Raw genomic sequence first — 20,568 nt, forward strand, 5'->3', positions numbered from 1 at the left:
TGTATATTTCTAGAATAATGTGCCTATATAACCTCTCTATATGTACATGTCTATATGTGACTACCTCTCTAAATAGAGTTGCATACAACTGCATGAAAATAATCTTAAAAAGAAAAAATAATTAAGTTTGAAAATTCAAATCCTTAAAGCTCCAGCCTTTAATTAGGTGCTTCCATTATGCTTTTTCCAAAATACCCTTGTGCTGTCTAGGGCACAGACCAGACAATGATGGAGCAGCTAGTCAATATTTTATCTTACCCTCATTCTTCAGTGCTTCATTTGTGGAGCTTTATTCAAACCATGCTTGAAGATGGAATTAATAATTACTGCTGGGCTTTCCTATGGTGCTTACTGCTGTAATACCCAAGTTTTCCCCTGACCTCCGCTTGCCTAAACATGCATACAAGGTTGTGGGTCTGCATGGTATTTTTACATTTCCCCTGCAAAGAGAGAAAATACAGTTGTCCCAGTTCACATGTGAAGAAGTGAGGCTCAGGGAGGTTCAGGTCCAGCGCAGCCCCAGTTTTGGGTTGGTCTGGGACTGTGAGATGGCTCAAAATGACAGCAATTTATCCTCGTTTAAGGTCCAACAACCACCAAAACTCCATGTTTTGAGTGCCTTGGCATTTTACGTTGCCAACCTCCTGTGTTGAGTATGGAGGAGAGATGCAAAAAATAAGTAACTGCTGGTGAGGAATTTGGGTTTGGTGATATACTCGGTAGCTCCCGAGCAGTCTAAGGCAGCAGCAGAGCTGAATCCTCTTCTCCAGTGCAGTGTTCAGCTGCTTCAGCCAGGATTGCTTTGCTTTTCTTGCCGTTCGCTGCCTTATTCATCCAACTTTGACAAAGTTTATTTCTTGTAGAAATCAGCTTTTCTACATTATAGTGCCCTGGCTTGTTCTTATAATAGACGTAATCATCGTTAGGGTAGTTGAGGCATTAGGCCCTATCAAAAATTGTACTTTAAGCAGGTAATTGAACTGTTTGAATATAAAGTAGATTAAAGAATAGGGTGCAAGCAACTCTAGTAATACAGTTTCCTAACTCTTAAGTTCTTGATTCTATGAGCTTGGCTTCTTTTAACGTCAATTTTGTGTATAATTTCCTATGCCTGCAAAAAAACCCCACCAAACTCCAATCAAACATACTGGAAAAAATGATCAAATAATGTAAATTTCCCTAATCTCATTCTTGGAGACAGCTGAAGTTATTTCTGCCAAAACTTCATAAGGAAGAAATTTTAGAAAGCTTCAAGACCTGCCTGAAGATGAGTTTGAAAAATCTGAGATGGGTTTGTGATAGGAAGACTAGACCACTTTCTTGTATTTAGCACAGCCAGCTCAGGCTATGGACACCCAGAAATACTTTACTACTCTTTTAGCTCTATCACAATTCCCCTCCAGCAGGAAATTTTCTCATCCCTCCGTTTCTTTGCTGGTGAGTAAACACAGTGGTAGATCTTTGCTGCGGTAGTTGCATGGGGCAGGGGATGAAGAGCTTTGCTGTGGCACAGCAGGCAGGGTGGCATGGTGGGGATGGCAGGATTCTTCACTTCTCTCAGGGGATTGCTCCCCAGCATCCAGTGCTGAATTGGGAGCACCACTACAAGGGGTGTCCTTCCCATCTGCTCACTGGTCATGCCCAGCCTGGCTTGCCGATGGCAGGCTTATAGATGGAGCAGATGGGGGAATGCAAATGGGGCAGGAGGGGAGGATGCATACTGGGAGATGCAGGTGGGGGGCATGGGAGAAGGTGCTGATGGGGCAGATGGGAGATGCAGATGGGAGAATGCTGATGCAGCGGATGCAGAGAATGCAGATGGGGACAGATGCTGATGGGGCAGATGGAGGGATGCAGATAGGGCAGATGGGGGGATGCTGATGGGGACAGATGCAGATGGGGCAGATGCAGAAAAGCCCCTGCCCGCCTCTCCAAAGAGGTGCAGGGGAAGGAGGAGCAGCTGCATGGCTCTCCACTCTGCCACCTTTTGGAAATCAGTCCCAGGCGCCTGTTTTCCCACTGTGGTTTTTTTATGATAGCATGCCTGGGATTTGGTGCCTCTAAAGCACACCCCAAAACACTCCCAAATCCAAGTGATAATGTTGTCCGGTGATTCCCATGTGTTGAGCCCCATGCCAGCCCCTTGGAGGGGATGGGTGTTTAGCATAGCCATCATCTTTGCTCAGTTCCTTTGCTGAGGGTGATACTCGCCTGAGCAAAAGGCCAGCACATGACCAATGCACCACTTTAGTCCCACTTAAGCACTATATTTAGGGTGTAAGTGGGGGAGGGGGCGAGCAGGGAGGGAGCATAGCAAAAGCAGGTGCCAGTCCTATACACAGGGGTGGACGTTCAGCCCCACTTGCCTACCAAATCACAGGCTACAATAAATAGGCAAGATACTCAGTTTGCCACTTTGCAGAGCATGTCGCATTTTTAGGTGCAGGCAAGTAAAATATCTGCTTGTTTTCAGATGTATCTATTACGGCTTTTGTTGCAGTAAACAGATTAAACGAGAAAAGGTCAAGATGCAATTTGAATCTGTGTAAGAACATAACAAATACTTTTCTCAGTAATCAGATACAGTAAATACAAGTACTTATTTACTTGTAAATGTTAAAACATTCACAAATTATCCTCTCAACTTCAGCAATACGAACTTAACCATCAGATTTTGGAAACTATTTACTTTTCTCCTCTGTGCGATTCAAGAATATGTATACAGATGTTATTTAAACACTGGTTTGATAATGGGAATACATGTGAAAGCAAGGAAAAATAGAAGTAAGAAAGAATATATGTTTCAGGTTTAACTAATACAGATTGTTCGTTATTCCAGAGTAAAGTGAGACGGTAGGTTTGCAATGTGAAAATAGCCCTGCTCCCCCCCAAAAGCACAAAACCCCAAGAAAACAATTATAAAAAGGATCTTGCTGGGTGAATTGTTATACCGTTTGAGCAATCCGGAATATGTGCGGTAAATTAGCTATTCTAAACATACCATGTGGCGGGCTTTTCAAGCAGATTTTTACATTTATGTTTTCACTAAGTCTTAGCTAATTGTTATGCCTTTCACCTTGAATGCCAATTGTAATAATAATATTACATCTGTAGTCTATTTCTCTGTTCTGAAATTACAGCAATCAGAAATGCTCACTAGGTAAAATCCTGTATAGTTACTCATAAGAAAATATTGAAATCATACAAAAAAATGTTTTGCTTGCACATTGCCTTAGACAGCCCTGGAGAGCTGCCAGACAACCAAGGTATTATTAGAAAAGCTGAGCAAATAGCTTACAGGGGGAAGAGTTGTGAATTTAGAGCCATCAGGTACCATTGTATCACTGGATGAGGCTGGTATTTTTTTTAGTTCAGTAAAGATGTTTAAAAATACAGTGCAGTGGTTTGAAAGTACAGGGTTTGGTTCCGGCATGCGGGTTTAAGGAGTAGTGATACAATTTTGGCATGAAACACAGGTGTTTTTCCAAAGGGAGCAGATGCTTGGAAGAGGTGGATGAAGAGTTTTTTGGCGGAAATGATCCAGGATTTCAGGTGGAGCAGAGAAGGAGCTTTCATCCTGGAGAGCTGATAGACTCTGGGTTTCTTGCTCAGTCCAGCCTTGGCAGTCTCCACGCACCCCAGACTGCCACAAAACAGGGGTCACCGTATCCAGGAGCACCAGGGGAGGATGTTTCCCTTAACCATTGCTCTGACAGGCTGTGGATTCAGGCTGGGGAAAGCCATCAGAGGAAGCACTATTTATTTCAAGAGCAAATGTGGAACTGATTTGCAGAAACTAAGATCAGTTAGTGGTGCCCTGAGCTTTGAGTAAATAAAATAACTGATGTTTATTCACACAGATGCTTTTTTGAGAGGGAGAAAGGTTAGTTCCCTCCGCAGTGCATTGCATGGTGCAGATGGGGTTTACCTGCCAATAGTCTTGACTAACAAAAGGTGCTCAGCAATTGAGAAGTTAATAAGCAGGAAAAAAAGCCCAGCCCTGTTTTGCCTTGGGCCTTCCATCCTCTTCTGGGGTGGTTTTGTACCTGACAAACTTTTTTAGTCGGTGCATTAATATTCTGTAACAAATGTGTTGTCAGGTGTCAAGGAAATAAGATGAAACCGTGCCATGCAAACATTTGCCACTTGCTCTTTTCTCCACTCCAGCCCTAGCTTTACCGTGCAGGATCGGGATCGGGAGGCTTTGTTTGGTACTTTTTACTTAAAAAGGCTGAGATTCAGGTGTGCTCTGTCTCAAAACAAGAGTTTGGCATTAAAAGTGAAACGTCTACTATGTTATTGTGGAATTGCTGTGTTGCAAATGCTGAGATGCTGCACCATCTCCTGTAAACACAGTTCTCAGGACTTGGTTTCTTTTCAGTGTGAGAGATGCTTCTGTCACAAAAAATACCTTCAATATGTTAAAAAAAAAAAAAAAAAAAAGAAGGGGAGAGTAATGGTTTGTCATTGCTTTGCAAGTCAGGTTTTGGTCTATTCTTGTCATAGCTATCTGAAGTGTGTTTACATATAGTTTGCCTTTCTGGTATTTTGTGCTTGCACAGACCTGATCTCCACCTATTTTGTGTCAACAGTTGCTGAGATTGGTGTAGAGTGATTAACCGTTGCAAACTGAAACACCAACATGCAGAGAAAGGTGCCCTCGGAGACCCCCTCTCGTGCTTACATCAGGCGCTTGCTCCGAGCTGCACCTGCATGAAACAAACTGCGTGGTTAAAAAGTCAGCCTGAAATATTAAAAATAGGGCAAATGTTGCCTCCTTCTTGGCTAAACCAATTTTCTTGTCTCCAAAATGAAACACAGCCAGAGGCGCAGGGCGAGGACGTGCTTTTGAGGGCGTGTGTTTTGCCCTGCCTGCCCTGAGATGATTTTGGTGTAAGCGATGTGTGGCTGGCTATACCAGCATTAGCACTAACAAGGCTGATGCCTTTTATTTTACTTTTTTTTACAAAAAGAAAAGAAACGGCAGCAGATGCTGCTGAGAAAATATTACTTCCGCAGTTCTTCAACGAAATCTAGGTCACATAACAGTTTCATGGGTTATTATTTTTTTCCCCCTGCCCAGGCACTGTAGTCCTTGTGGCTTTTTTGACTAATGATAAAGTGCAATAGCAAGAGCTCTGTCTCAATTCAGATTTATCCCAGACCTGTGGCTTCTCACCTGGTTTATAAAGGTGGTTTATGCTGTCTGGGGGATGATCCCGAAGCTTTCTGTCTCCCATGGTCTCACAAATTCTTTTTATCGTTGACATTCCTCTGACCTCCCCGTGTTTTTTGTTTGTGTTGCTTTCTGAGGATGTCTTTTCTCCTGCCCTGACTAAAACGCTGTCAGGAGTAGGATTATAAGCAAAATTAATTACTTCACTTAATGGGAAATTATGTTCAGATAAAGTAGATTACAAAGTAGGTTATTAGTAGTGGTTAGAAAACAATGTTTTGAAGTAGGATGTCTTGGGGGGAAGTTCGTCCAGAAGTGTGGGGTTGTTTTCAGGTTGGCTGTGACTCAGAGTTGTATCTTTTGTGGTTTATGGGTGAAAAAAAAAAAAGGAAAAAAAATTCAAACCAGTTGTGCAGGTGCCCACATCACACAAAATACACCAACGTGCTTGTGTTTGTTTTCTCGGTAGTGGTGGGAAGGGTGCAACCACAGGAATCACAGCTTCCCCACTCTGCCCTGAGCCAATGTCTCGGGGTATAGACCAGAGTGATGTCAAAGCCTATTTCATGTGTGAATCACAGGTCTCATATAGGGGTTCATTATGTTTTCTTTTGGGGAGCTCTGGGTGTTTTCCTCCAAAGATAAATGACAGGGCTTTTGGTTTGGCCACCCTGGGTTCGCTTCTTGTTGTCCCTCAGACTGGAGGAACTGGTGTGGGGTGACAGAGTATGGAGTTACTCCATACTCCTGAAGTGGCCTTCTGGAGATGAGGAGGGTGAGGAGATCCATCCAGGAGTGCAGACAGGTAATTTCTCATGTCCTTCTGTGAGCGGGAACACACTTAAATCAGCAGCCAGATGTGGGAGCAGCCTTTCTGCTTTCGCTTGGGTTGGAGGCCAGGCACACCTCCCAGCTCCCATGCCATGTGCCTTACAGGTAGGAGTGAACAGAGGAAAAAAGCTGTTTGGACAAGGCTCCCAGTTTGATGTATGAAAAAAGCCTTAGGCCTCAAAGGAGGACCTCTGTGTTTAGACCACTTGTGTGGCAGGGGAGAGCTCGGAGATGATACAGGCATCTCTCACAAACACTACATTCTGTTAAATAGGAGGTTATGCTGAATCAACTGAGGACAAGAAAACTGCTGGAAGAGAGAGGAGTGTTTTCAAAGAAATAGCGAGTATTTTGCTATCAGCTCTCACCCATTCCCAGTGTAATCCCTGCCATCAAGTGGCAGGGAGTGTTGGTTTGAAATTATCTGCTGAAGAAAAGCTGCTGGTTGCTCTCCTGGTGTGCACCAGATCTGGGTTACAGAGTCCAGACGTGCTCTCCTGGAGGTTCAGATGGAAAGTTGAGGTTTGGACCCTCACTTGGAACTGGGAGAAAACACTGAGCTGGGAGATGTGCATTGCAATGTGGGCTGGTCTGAGCTTGCAGAGTCTGTGCACCCTCTACCACAAATGTTTGGGAGGTCTTGTGGTTTGTGGCATGGTCTGCACATTGAAGTGCATACATCTCTTTCCCGGCAAAGCCAGTGCACTGTATGGCACTGAGATAAATCGCTTTCCAAATCTGCAGCGGAAAAGTGGCTACACAACACCAGTCCTTGGGCAGGAGAGCATTTTTGTGGGAGGCAAGATTTTGGCTGGTAGCGTGTTATGTACTCAACCGCAGCACTGTATGGGGTCCAGTGCTGTCCCGGGCGGGAGTTAGAGCAGCCTTAGTGCTGCTCTACTAGATGAATCCTTGCCATATTCGTTAAAGGCTAATTGTGGCACATGGAGATCAGCAGAGTACAGCTGCACTGGGATTTGGGAGCAGGGAAGAGACGGGAGGTCAGCTCTGCTGGCGCTTTGCCATATAAAGATTTCCCCTTACATCATCTGGCTGCCGAGGGCGAGTTTACGTCTGCTTTGCACCCCAAGGGAATTGCGGTGTCAGGGAATGAGGTTGCTGCGAGCCCTCTCTGGCACAGCCAAGACCTGCAGCATGGCTTCTGCTCCAGCTCCTTGGCATCGGCAGGGAGACACCTTGGATGCCAGACCTGGATTTTCACCGGAAACTTTCCATGTCAGCTAAGCTTTTCTGAGAGGGATTTGTGGATGGAAAGGGAGGAGGAGAAGGAGGAGAGCATACCAGAAAGGCCAACAGCAGCTTGCCTGTGATATGAGAGGGCACTGGAGATGGGCAGAGCAGGGAGGTGCATCTCCAGGGAGCCCTTCCCTGGGCATGTTGGCTCTTTGCTCTTTCCTAGTGTGTCCCTCCCTTGTTTTTCCTTCAGAGCTAACCAAATAAATACAAATAGGCTTTAGCTTCATCCTACTGGGGAACAGGGAAAATTTTGCAAGATGGGGAAAGTGTTTCCTGCCCAATTTTCTTCTAGAAGGACCCATCGAGCAGCCACCAGCCATAAGCCCTACACAGAGATGGGGTTAGGGGAGTGTTTGGGCTAAGGGAAGGGCAGGGCCAGGAGTTTGTGGCTCCTGCCTTGATGGAAAGCTGTCACCTGTCCCTTCTGCACCCAGAGCATAAGCCACCACCAGGTTCGCTCCCACCCCAAGGTGGTCACAGCGGCTGCATGGTGTCCTTGGAGCTGGTGGCAAGGTGCTCCCCCAAATGCAGTCTGTTTATTTGGAGGCAGGATGCATCCTGCTGTGATTTGAGAAGAAAGCATGGCATTGAGCAGGAAGGGAAGCAGGGTTTAACGGCTTTGAAGAAGAGCAAGCATACAGGAGGTGGCCAAAGGTAGAACTGGTGCGTGTTGGGCTGGCCAAAATGTAGGGCATAGCTGCTCTCTTACAAGAAGCACATACCTGATCCCATCCCTCTGCTTTCTATTTTTGCACTCAATATGCTCGCTACATTAGCAGGGTTGGCTTGCAAGAGATTCAATAGCACTCTCCTGCTTTAAAGCAACTTTTCTGAATGCACAACATGAATCCATCGGTGGGGTCACATAGTAATGCTTGAAGTCAGAAGCTATTTTTAAAACTAAATTGCAGAACCACACATGGCTTTCATTAGTGCTTTACATCAAATTTGTCAGCTAATTAGTGGTTTTTCATCACTAGTTTTGCATAGTATTTTATCTGTTCGCTCTTCAGTATTGTCTTGTGACACCCCCAGCCCTATATGCAGTCCCTTGTGCTGGTGCTGCCAGCGGAGGAGGGAGGGAGAGGAGAGCTTTCAGGAAACCTTCCTGATCCTCCTGATGGATGGACTTGCTGCATTTGGAGTATATTCCAATATTATGTGTCTGGAGTGGGCGGTTAGCAGCCCATGTACTCTCTTCCCTCCCTACCTCCGTTTAGTGTTGTAAATGATGTATTGCAGTCCTGAACTGTCTTCGGTTTGGAGGAGGTGGAGGAGAAACCAAGAGAAGTTGCCAAACATGACTTCATAAGGTTTGACTTTAAATTGAACAAAGTTTCTTGAGTGTCTTGGATTTTTCTCTTTTTTTCTTTACAAGTAAAGGGAGTATAGAGAGCATGGATTGCTAATGACTGGTAGTTACGGGTCATTAAGATCACTAACTGACTTCAGGATCAGAACTTTCTAATAACTGCAGTAAGCACTCTTTTAACATTTATTTCTCATTTTAGGGATGGGGAGATGTGATTACCATTCAAAGTCTGCAGTTATTTTTTTTCTGTTCATAATTACAGAGGGAGCATGCTATTTTTAAGGCTGTTTTTAAAACACTTGAAAGTATTTGCTGGAATAATTTCTGTGGGTTTTTTTCTTTTCTTTAACTGACTACTTTTAAAAAGCTCCAGAAAACAAATACACAGGAAAAAAATGAAAATATGTTAAAATAAGGAATAAAGCAGTTACTGAAGTGTAATAATCCCGCTTTATAGCACACTTTCCATTTAAATTGTTTTTATTAGAGATAAACCTGTTAAGCGTTGAGGAATTAAGTGCTGAATAAAGAAGGTTGTTTCACTGCTGTATAAATGAAGGATCCCAGTATGCAGAAAAGAGTACGGCTGTTTTTGCAAGTGAATTCCTTGCCAGTTTGCAGGGCTCTGGTTACTTTGGCATCTCTTAGAAAAATGATGATTTGCTTGTTGTCAAGAGGGATACTATTTTTTCAGAGGGGCAGTAGAGATTTTAGCACTGGGGTTTGTAGCTACTGTGGGTTTTCTCATTGTCCTTACTCTTGGTTTACTAGAAGGAGTTCAAGGAGAAAATGAGGCAGAGAGATTTTCGGGAATTTCTTGGCACTGCTAGTGATACACAGACTTCTGGCATGCAGTGCTTTGGGACAATATTGAGAGGGATCAGCCTGCAACTCCAAGTATCAAAAGTCAGTAATGGTGTGAAACTCTCCTCATTTGGAAGGGCTAGGGGGAGAGAAAAATTCAATATACTGCGGAGTCTCAGCATCTCCTTTCAGATAGTTGGTCCTGGAAAATTTCATTCAAAGACTGCAAATTGGAAGTCCCCACAATCGCTCTGTCGATTCTTGAGCAAAGGTGGCTTTGGAAATTGGTGACAGCGGAGGAAGGTCTTGTTTTATTCACTCAGCAGAAGTGAAATATAAGGGGAAGGGAGAAAGAACAGATCTGTGCGGAAAATGTCACTTGGGCTGTAACCTGAGCCTTCACAAACTGTGCCTTTTGGAGGGTTTGGTGACCCTCCGAAAATCCTTGCTCTCTGGCTGCTATTATTGTAGCCAATTTCCAACTAAAATAAGTCTTTTGTCATCACCAGCCACGCTGCCTCTTGCTGAGAAGAAACAAAACTTGTGCGTGGCAGCGAGGGTGGCCAAGCTGAAGGTCAGAGTGCAGAGCCGGATTGCAGAATCCCTGGGGCCGGGTCTGGATCTCACCCGTGGGACTGGCGATGCACCAACCAGGAAGACTGCCAGTGACCTCTGGAGACAGACCCTGGGCTGATGAGAAAACATCCTAGTAAAGTGCAAATTGGAGAAAAGAGGGTTTCGTCCTCCTCTGTAGGGTTATGCAGGTGGAATAGCTGGGGTTTTCTTGCTTTCGGGGACATGGCAGAAAGCACAATCTCATGTATCCAAAAGGGCAAGGAAAAGTTAACTTGAAAAAAATAATAAATACGTTTAACTTTTGTGTTTGCCCAACTGTTCAAACCTTCCCTCCATGCCAGATCCTTCCCCTTGGGGGAGGGGGTGGGGGGGGGAAGAGAGGAAAAAAAAGAAAGAAAGCAAAAGTAACCCGAATCATCATTTTGCAGAGTTCTCAGATCGCCTCGGGCTGGAAAATGTGTACAACTTATACACTAAGGGATCTCAAGTTGTTTGTGCCACTGCTAATTCTGCTCCTTGGGGGGAAAAAAAACCCAAAACAAAAAAAGCCTGCCACATCAGAGCAAAAGTTCTAATGCTTAGAGCACTGGTATGGGAAAAAATACTTATGCAAGTCTTTGAGACTCTGTGGGTCTTTACTCACATGAGTAAGGTTATGCAGCTGTCTTGATGATTAACATAAGTTTTATGCTGAGTTCTATTTTGACAATAGTCCATTTGAGTAGTCCTTAATATGGAAATATGGTTTTTAGGTCCTGATTTTTCTGAACTTCTAAAAATTAGAGTGACTTAGTGTTTCTTTCTCTTAAGTTAGGTGAACGTGAACATACAGAAAAGGAGCAGTTTTTTCCTGTTAGCTTTTCTATTCCATCATTTTTCTGGTGCTATGTCAGCCTGATGCTTTGGAAATGCAAAGACTGATCAAAAGATCTTGGCTCTTCTCTCAAACAAAAAAAAACACTACGGAGATGTTATCCTCATGCCCACATAATTCTGCAGTAACAGCTAATTCACAATTTGGCTTGTGGAGTTCTCAACTGTGATTTATAAATGTAAGAGCGCTGCAATGTGCTTTCGCTAGGCAAGCCACCTTAGTAGTTTTAATCTGATGGGTTCTCAGGAATTCCAGGTTTGGGATGCAGGAAGAAACTTGAAAGTGAATACTTTCTTCTTTTTTTTTTTTAATGCATAGTGGTTTGGAGTCTACTATAATGCAAAGTAAAGCGTTCTGTTACAAAGGCAAGGAGGATGGGACAGAAGGTTAAAGGGCACCCTGGAAACAAACAGCTGGACCAGTTTATTTAAACAGATACAAGGATGGGGAGCTGACCTCCGTTTGACTCCTAGTGGGAGGAGCGAGAATGTCATTTTATTACTTTGCCCAGAAGGAAAATGTTCTTGCGTCTGAATTCCCCCTGAAGACATCCAAACACTGGGCTGTTTGGCAGAATTGCTACTTATAGAAAATACTTCCATTAATGCGTAGGAAGAAGATAACTGTTAAGTACCTGTGTGTAAAATGTTCTTAAAACAGATATCCCAAGCTATAAGCATGGCGCAAACAGGTGTGAATATGTTTTACTGTAGGCACATCTTCTGGATAATTACTGGTAAACTCTAGCTATATAGTTTATGATTTTGAGCCCCCCTCTTATTAAAAGCACTTGTAGTTTGGAGGAAAAGGAAGAGAAGGTTGCAAAGTTGGTGTGTGTGTGCTTAATGTTGCTCAGGGTTTCTTTGGGGTAAAAGCTTTTGGCAAATGAAGGTTTCAGTGACCAGCCAATCTCACAGCTACCAAAAACCTTCCCCTCCTGCCACAGTCAGAGGTCCTGGCAATCAGGCAGGAGAAGGATGGAGTAAACACAGCCAGAGCCTGCCAGGCATGCAGAAAGAAATGGCTGAGGCACTGGGGTTTTGTGTTGTTGTTTTACTTCGGAGAGTTACTGTGAAAATTGCTTTCTGCAAATGCAGATTACAGATATTAAACAATTTTCTAATTGGTCATGGAGCTAAGGCAGCTAATGGGGGAAAAAAGGCAGATTTTTTTTAATTGCTTATTTCACATGGTGTTTGTGCTACACCTGTGCTTATAATGAGAAAGGAGAATTAGTCTAACCTTCTGCTCACATGATTCTAATTTCCATGGTTTGTACAAGATAATGATAAACTGATTTGCAACACTGTTTGCTGGAGTTGAAGCTTTTTTTTTTTTTTTTTTTTATTGGAAATGTGTAGAAAAACTGATCCAATGCTGTGGCTGGAAAAACGTGACCTAGTTAAAGTGTAAGATTTCCACATCAGCACCCGGAATTTCTGCCTTTGAGCCCATTTTCTTGAGACAGGCTTGATCAGAATTCAACATCTTGATTAATTTTTTCTGGAATTTGGATAACGGGTGTCAGTTGGGAATGGGAGATAGGAGGAGACCAAAATCACTGTGCTGGTCTTTGATGAGGGCAAAACAAAGAGCACAGGGTGGTGGTTTGTGATTCTTGTCTCCGCCGGTGTAGGGGAATGGGTGGGCAGAGCTTATTCCTGCAGGAAGGTCCTGTTGGCTTTATCTCTGCAGTAGGAGAACTCCTGCTAAGCCACTCCAAGCAAAGGCAACAAAAACAAGCAGCAAGCAGTCCTTCGCGGACTTTCCTATTGCATTCTGCAAGTGTTGTGTCATTTTACCCAGGCTCATGCTTCTTCTTTTACTCGTAAATATTGTGGCATATACTTTTTTATTATTCCTTTTCTCTCTCGTAAAGAATGTAAAGTCTGGTTATGAGGCTTTGCTGTGATTAAATCTCAGTGAAGATTTTTTCCAAATGGGTTTTAACTGAGCTTTCTGATGAGCAAGACCACAAGAGAAGTTCTTCTAACGCTCTTCAGGCAGGTTCCCAGCCATGGTTCTGAGCCTCCTGATTTCAGCGCCATGCGGACTGCCCACAGAGGAGACTGAGGCAGTTGTGATCCGTCTCCTTCTGTTTTGCTCCGAAGTATTTTCAATATTACTTTCTCAAATAAGCATTGCAAGACTCACTGAGGCGGAGAGCTACAAAAGTACAAGGAGTACAGTTGCAGATGACTATTTTTAAAAAATGACTGTACCTTTTTTTTTGATTTCCAAAGATCTGCTTTTCATTGTTCGGGGGGAATTTTCAGTAGTCCAGTAATTACAGTTTAACAAGATGTTTGCTGTAAATGGTCAGGCCTAGCTGGAGAAAACAGGATTATAAATTCAATTACTGTAAAGCTATGACCTCGCCTTGACCCCTCAGACTTTGCATAAAGGGGTGGGGGGAGGAAAAGCCCACCAAGAAATGGCTAGGAGGAATGCAGGGCTCTGAAGTCCCCAGCAGTGTGACTTAGCAGTGATAAAACTCCAAACGTTCCCTCATTTGATGGGCTTCTGCCATCACAGTTCATTATCTTAATAGTGGGCATTAAAAGGGAATTAGGTTTGCGAGAGGTAGGGGCAGGTTTTGATAAAAAAAAAAAAGAACGGAAAAAGAAGTCAGAGGAGATAAGGCAGAAATGGCACTAATGAGGGGGAGGTAGTAGATGACCTCATGAGCATCTCGCCAGCTTCACCCGTTTGTTTTTTTTTGTGCCCCATTCTGAATCGAGAAGAGTGTTGCTGGTATTGTTTCCTGAAAACTCGTCTAATTCCCCCATGAAAAGATGAAATGGAAGTGTCCGACTGTGGTAGAAAGCAGGCAAACATAAATCAGCTCGGAAACCCCAAGCTCGTGCTCTCAAAGGTCATCGGGGTTAGAGGTTTTGCAGTATTTGCATCCCTGCACAGCCCGACAGAGCGGGGCGAGAGGGCTTGGGGATGGGTAGAAGTCATCCCTTCCCTAACCGTTTGCTTTCCTCTTTTTTCTTGCAGGTTTATTAATGCTAGAAGAAGAATAGTTCAGCCCATGATAGACCAGTCCAATCGAGCAGGCAAGTCCCCAATAGTAACTGTATTCAAGTCACGCAGGCGAAAACCATCCTCAAGCCATTCACCGGGAGGTCCATTACCTGGTAAATAAATGAGAAATGAATGCTGGGAGTGATTGACAATTAAAATACAACCAGCTTTCTTTCATTACAACCCTAATCATTTTGACATGATTAAAACATTTGGGGAAAAAAGTAAATTGAAAATTCTAAAAAAGAAACTAAAATGGTCCACTCCGTGACTGGACTTCCCATACATATTGGGAATTAAAGTTATTTTTTCAGTAGTTGTTTTGAGTTTTCATTCCCAGCTCTTTCTGCTCCTGTGACCACTCCCTGGTGCATGGCTTGGTGTGGAATTGCTGTAAACTTTATTACCTGTCAAAAGGGCAAAGGGGTCAGAATCGCTTGTGGGACTCAGTAAAGTTCAAAGACATTCAATGAGGTAGAGCTTTATGTGCTTTAATAACCCAAGGCAGCTTACTTCTGAAGCTCGCTTTTAATGTACAGTTAAAACCTCGAGTTCAGGTAGTGGTACTTGTATAGGATTCTTTTGTCCCTTGTCTCTTCTTCTTAGTAGCTGTCTTTTGGGATTGATGAGTATTTGGTGTTTACTTTGGGGGAATTTATATTTATTTTTGTAAAAAATCTTAAGTTTTCACATGCTGGTTCTGCCTGGGATCTTGGCTCGCAGCTCTGTGTGGGTATTTACCATCAAGGAATAGCCCGTTACTCCCAGTTGGTTTTGCTTTCCCAAGTCTCACTGCCAGACTGTCCAAATCCGTTGTTGTCCGAAGATGCCTTTGGGCCACAATTCCTCTTTGAGTACATTCGATTATTTTGTCATTAGAGGTAAATATCTGGCATGAATGTGTTCAGGTCCTGCTCTTAGAAAGGCACATGGGCGTAATTTAACACACTGTGATTTCAGTGTGACTATTTCAGCCATAAAATCCAGCTCCTATACAGGTCTTTGCATTGACGTCAGCAGCAGCAGCAGCTGGAGCTGGGGCTCCTCGTGTCTCAAGATTTCGGATCGCTAACTTCATTTCCAAACTCACAGTAGGAAATTAAGCCAAAACCAAGCAAGTGTGTTAGTCCAGTCTCTCAATTTGAAGAGTAGATGTTTTTCGCTCTCTTTAGAGCCAGCATTGATAGCTGTCTCACACAGTCCATGGGTGGGGGGGTTGTGTCTTGACACCATGAGAAGAGATGACCTTTTTGGCTGTTGCTGAAAAGCAATGTTCTACATTTTTCCAGTAAGTCAAGGAACACCCTATAACCCTGATGGGCAGCCGATGGGAGGTTTCGTGATGGATGGCCAGCAGCACATGGGCATCCGAGCGCCAGGTAAGCCCCCGGGGAGCATCGCCCACCGATGGGTGACCTCGGTCATGCCACCACAGGTAACCACACTTCCACCCTCCACCGTCGTCTCAGCTGCCTGCCTTGCCTCGCCTGTCTTCCGCCTGCTTTCAACCACCAAGGGAAACCAGGCATCTTCTCACTTGAGGGGTCCTGGACTCTCTGCCATGCTGTGTTTTGGAAAGGGGCTTTTGGCACTATCTGTTGACTTTGCTCATTCTCTGGCATCTTCTTGGATTTTTATCTCCTTCTAGGACCTATGAGTGGAATGGGCATGAATATGGGCATGGAGGGGCAGTGGCACTACATGTAACCTTCACCTAGGTAACCAATGGCAAAGCCAGGGGGAAGTAAGTACAAACGGGGTCTTTGTTCTCACTTTGTCCGAGGGATATTTGTCTCCTTGCATTTCCCTATGTTCTCCCTGCCCATAGCCTCATGCTTGTTCCTTCCTTTCCATCCATCCATCCTACGCCTGGGCTCCTTCGGGTTTCTGTCCCTCCGGTTCAGCTCAAGCTTTCCAAGCTCCCAAACCCCCCGTGCGCGCGCGCGCCGTACACTGACGCCGCCGTACATCGACGCCGCCATACATTGATGCTATTATCCATCCCCGAGCACATGACAAAACAAGAAGCAGCCGGGGAGGTGGGGGAGCCCGTCGTCTTGGCAACAGACTGATTTGCAAAATGTAAGCGGTCTGCAGCAGCGCAGGGAGAGGAAAGAGCATGTCCCCAAAGTGTCATAAATCTGTCTAACCGCAGTTGATGCATGAGTTACATTTCTCCTGCTAACCTGCAAGACACCAAAAAAGCCAAACAGAGAGTTCTCATAGGTGAAAAAAAAAATAAGCTGTGGCTTCACTTAGTTGTGTTTTGGAAGGTGACGGACCAAACTTTGATTTTTTTTTCTTAATTTTTTTTCCCCCCAAGTTTATTTCTCTTTGTCTGTCCGTCATAATGGGATTACGTGTGGCAAAGGAAAAAGAGAGAATACAAAATAGAGGTGTGCGCAGCAGGCTATGGAGCTTAGCCCAGGCTAATTGACTATATCCAAATTAAGTATGCCATCACTTGCAGTGTGACAAATGGATTTGACTTATTCAGTATACAAAAATAGAGATCATTAATGCAATCTTCAGTGGCAGGCCTCGCAAAGAAAGCCTAGAAAAACTGCCCCATTTTCCCCCCCCCCCCCCCCTTTTGTCTTTTTATAGGGGAAAATACATTATACACCTTTTTTCTTTTTTTTTTTTATTTAAAGAGTAAAGTAGTTTGGAACACTGAGGCACCAGTGCCATGTTTAAATGGTGCCTGATTCTGTTTCTTTTGCTCCCTTTCTAGAGTTTAAAGCAGTTATTTGGGCATCTTTGTTGTACCCCCAGCCAATATTAATGCAGGGTTTGAAGTTATCCAGGCCAAGTGTATTTCATAGTCGTCTTCTCTGAGTGCAAGTCAAAACTAAGTTTTAACAATTAGCTGTGAAAACATTCCTCTGAGCTTGGGAATGCAACAGCCTTATTACCTCATCATGGAAATTTCTAGCTTAGTTAATTTAAATATTGTTTCTTAGTTTCTGGGTCAATTAAATTTAAATGATGTATTTTATGCTTCGTGACCAATTAAATTAATAGGTTATTACAAAAAATATTATCATCTTTTTTGATTAAAGAGCTGTGAGTACAGTATATTTTATAAGCAATTTTCATTAGTTCAAAACTGTTCCTTTAGGCTAGATTAAGCAGCTATTCATTGCTAGAGTCTTGAGACCTGATTCCAAGGTGTTCGGCGCATTCACAGCGCGCTCTTACTTAGAACTAAAGCCAATTGAACCTACTTAGCAATAGCGTATGCCTTTCACCCTTGATGATTATGGAGCTTATAGCTCTCCGAAACAATACACCTGTCAGTTCCCATCAGCTACAGCAATCCAAGCAGAAGGCAGAGGCCCACAGAAAGCAGGAGGTTTTATTGTTTTAGGTCCAATTTTTTTCTTATTGTTCTCCCAAACCCACTGCAAGGTTGACTGAGTTGCGCGTCTGATTTTTTCAGAAAGAAGTGAGCAGGGGGAAAGAATTAATTGATAACTGCTATTGATTATAGATATATTTTTAATGCATTTAAAAATACAGGTTTGATTTAACAATTGTCCTTAGTAATCCTATCAATTTCGGCTTCATATGAGGCCTTTGTTCAGCAATGTATGTGCTTGCTGTATAGCATCTGTTTGAATGGCACAGATACTTGGGACAGATTCCAAGTGATGGGGCTCAAGAGCTAAATAAATAACTGTTGATAAATCTCGACACTGGTTTAACCCATCTCTCCTCCCAAGCCCCTCATTAACTACTACTGATTCCCTGCCTTGTATTCCCAGCACACTTTTACAAGTGGGGAGACGAAGGCGGGTAGCTGGAACAAGGCCATGGGGGATGGAGCCCACCTAAGAGCCCTCGCAAGGGCTTCCCCGGCTTGGTGCCACCACCCCATGTGATGTTAGTCGTCATCAGGCTGGCTCTGCCTTGGGCATGCTTCCAGATCGGAAATATCTCCATCGCATACGTTCCTAACCATAAAAGCAGAAAGTGGTTTTATCTCCCAGAACTCTGTATTTGGAGGGGGGAGGATGTTCTTGGGGGGATTTTATGACCTGAGAATCATTCCTGTTGCCATTGTTGTGAGTCCATACATAGACTCCAACCCCACAAAGGCAGCTGCACTCGCACATCCATGACTCCGCATCCCGCCTTGGGCTTGAGCCCAGCCTTCCCGTGCCCAAGCCAAGGAGCTTCATGGCCCAATGTCTGTAGCTGCTCCCCAGCACTCACCACCATCTCTTTCTCTCTGCAGGGCTGCAAAGTATGCCAGGGGATTATGTGTCTCGGGGTAGTCCAATGGGTATGAATATGGGACAGCCAAGCTATACCCCACCCCAGATGCCCCCTCATCCCGCTCAGCTGCGTCATGGCCCCCCCATGCATACCTACATTCCTGGACACCCTCACCACCCAGCGATGATGATGCATGGAGGACCACCCCACCCTGGAATGCCCATGTCAGCATCAAGCCCCACAATGCTTCATACCGGCGAGCCGGCAGTGAGCGGACAAGTGATGGACATTCATGCTCAGTAGCTTAAGGGAAATATGCGTTGTCTGCAGCAACGATAGATTTCAAACATTGTCTTTCTGCAATGACTATGGAGTTCTTGGCGTCAACTTTGGACCAAGGGACGTTCCGATTCTTCACAGGGACCCTGAAAAGCAGGAAAACACCAACCGAAGTCAACTTCTGGGGACATGCTAAATACCTATATAAGACATTAAGAGAACAAAGAGTGAAATATTGTAAAATGCTATTATACTGTTATCCATATTACGTTGTTTCTTATAGATTTTTTAAAAAAAATGTGAAATTTTTCCACACTATGTGTGTTGTTTCCATAGCTCTTCACTTCCTCCAGAAGCCTCCTTACATTAAAAATGAAGCCTTACACTTATCCTGCAAATGACAGAAAGGGCTTATTTGCAGGATTTTTAGAGCATTAAAATAACTATGTCAGGCAGAAGAATCTTTCTTCTATCCTAGGATTTCAGCCATGCACACTCTCTCTCTCCCCCCGCTCTCCTCCTCTCTCTCTGTCTGTCTTTCTTCCCTTTCTCTCCCTTTCTCCCTGTCTCTCTCCCTCTCTCTCTTTCTAGCCTGGGGCGTGAATTTGCATGTCTAATTCATTTACTCACCATATTTGAATTGGCCTGAACAGATGTAAATCGGGAAGGATGGGAAAAACTGCAGTCATCAACAATGATTAATCAGCTGTTGCAGGCAGTGTCTTAAGGAGACTGGTAGGAGGAAGCATGGAAACGGAAAGGCAGTGTATTTGAAGCCTAATTGTCACATCAGAGCATCCTTGTCCCCATGCAGCAACCACCACCTTGTACATCACTTCCTGTTTTATGCAGCTCGAAACATGGACTGAAGATTTATTTTTAATATGTTGACTTTCTTTCTGGGCAAGACATCGGTCATGTGTGCATTTTTTTTTTCCCCATAGTCCCATCATGGAGCATTTATGTATACATTGTAAATAAATTTTGTGCAAAAAGGACTGGAAAAATGATCTGTATTATTGCAATTTTTTGTAAAAGTAGCAGTTTGGTATGAGTTGGCATGCATACAGATTTACTAAGTGGGATAAGCTAATTATACTTTTGTTGTGGTTAAACAAATGCTTGTTGATAGCCTTTTTCTATCAAGAAACCAAGGAGCTAATTATTATTAATAATAATCATTGCACACTGAGTCTTAGAGTTTCTGATTGAAACAGTTTGGATTGTATAATAACTCAAAGCCCAGTTGTAGTAGTTTGAGTGCAGTAATGAAATCTGAATCTAAAATAAAAACAAATTATTTTTTGTCATGGTGACTCCACTGCTTGCAAAATTTGTTTCCTGCCCCCCTTCAGTATTTGTAGCCATCCTATCCCAAAGTGGGAGCCAGGCAGCTACAAAATTCAGCTAGCTCCAGAGGCATACCTCGCATTTGCTATTTAAATACTAGCTTCATGTTTAAAGAATGTAAAAGTAATTCTGCGCTGCACAAGGGAACTTGCTTGGAACTTGCACTGTAAATAGTCAGGATGGGAACTGTTGCCTGTTAATAAATGTAATATTATAGGGAATTAGTGGACGAAAATTTGTAAATAATGTTACCCCTCACCCCAAATTACAGTTCTAATGCAGTCTAAATTCTTTGAGCCGCTCACATACTACATTTCTTTCTGGACCTGAACATATGAGGGAAGGAGGAAAATAAAACTTGGAAACCATTGCCTGGGCAATGCATATTTGTAAATGAAATGACGTGGTGGTGCGAGGGGCTGCTGGACCTCTTGTGAGCACAGGCTGGTGCAGGCCGTCCTCTCCTCATTAACCAATTTCCTCACACAGCTGTACTTTCTGCATCGCAGCCAGCGAGTTAAATAGCACCAAAGAGCCTGGGTCGGCTGCGAGACCTTTTAGTTTTCTCAGATAAAATCTCAGCAACTAATAAATAAAAAGTAAATAAACAAATGTAAATAGACAAATAAACTCAGAGTTTCCAGGGGGTAGGAAAATTACACAAATCACTTAAAGCAAAATCATATAACAGCCCCCTTGTACCCCTCCCAAACCTGCCGCCCCCCCTCTCCTCCCCCGGCCCGTGTCGGGAGTGCTTCGGGGGCACCCTCTTGCCCATCCTCCTTGTTCTCCCGGGGTGGAGGGTTGAAGCTGGACAGGGGTATGTCAGGGGTGCAGGCGGGGCTGGCAGCAGGCAGC

The 20,568-nt window shown here is 43.8% G+C and overlaps 1 protein-coding gene across 2 annotated transcripts in view; it reads left to right on the forward strand.

Moving 5' to 3' along the window:
• Nucleotides 1–19,931, forward strand: part of MEIS1 (Meis homeobox 1) — a 108,187-nt gene extending 88,256 nt beyond the window's left edge. The window contains exons 10-13 of one of the 2 annotated variants that reach the window (XM_030489249.1): nt 13,834–13,892; nt 15,150–15,239; nt 15,509–15,604; nt 18,101–19,931. In XM_030489249.1, the coding sequence (XP_030345109.1) occupies nt 13,834–13,892; nt 15,150–15,239; nt 15,509–15,567 (208 nt within the window). In that variant the 3' untranslated portion in view covers nt 15,568–15,604; nt 18,101–19,931. The remainder of the gene's footprint in view (nt 1–13,833; nt 13,893–15,149; nt 15,240–15,508; nt 15,605–18,100) is intronic. The other variant, XM_030489248.1, reaches the window with a different exon arrangement.
• Nucleotides 19,932–20,568: the final 637 nt, after the last annotated feature.

The sequence above is a fragment of the Strigops habroptila genome, chromosome 6 (assembly GCF_004027225.2).
Source record: "Strigops habroptila isolate Jane chromosome 6, bStrHab1.2.pri, whole genome shotgun sequence".
NCBI classification, from domain to species: Eukaryota; Metazoa; Chordata; class Aves; order Psittaciformes; family Psittacidae; genus Strigops; species Strigops habroptila.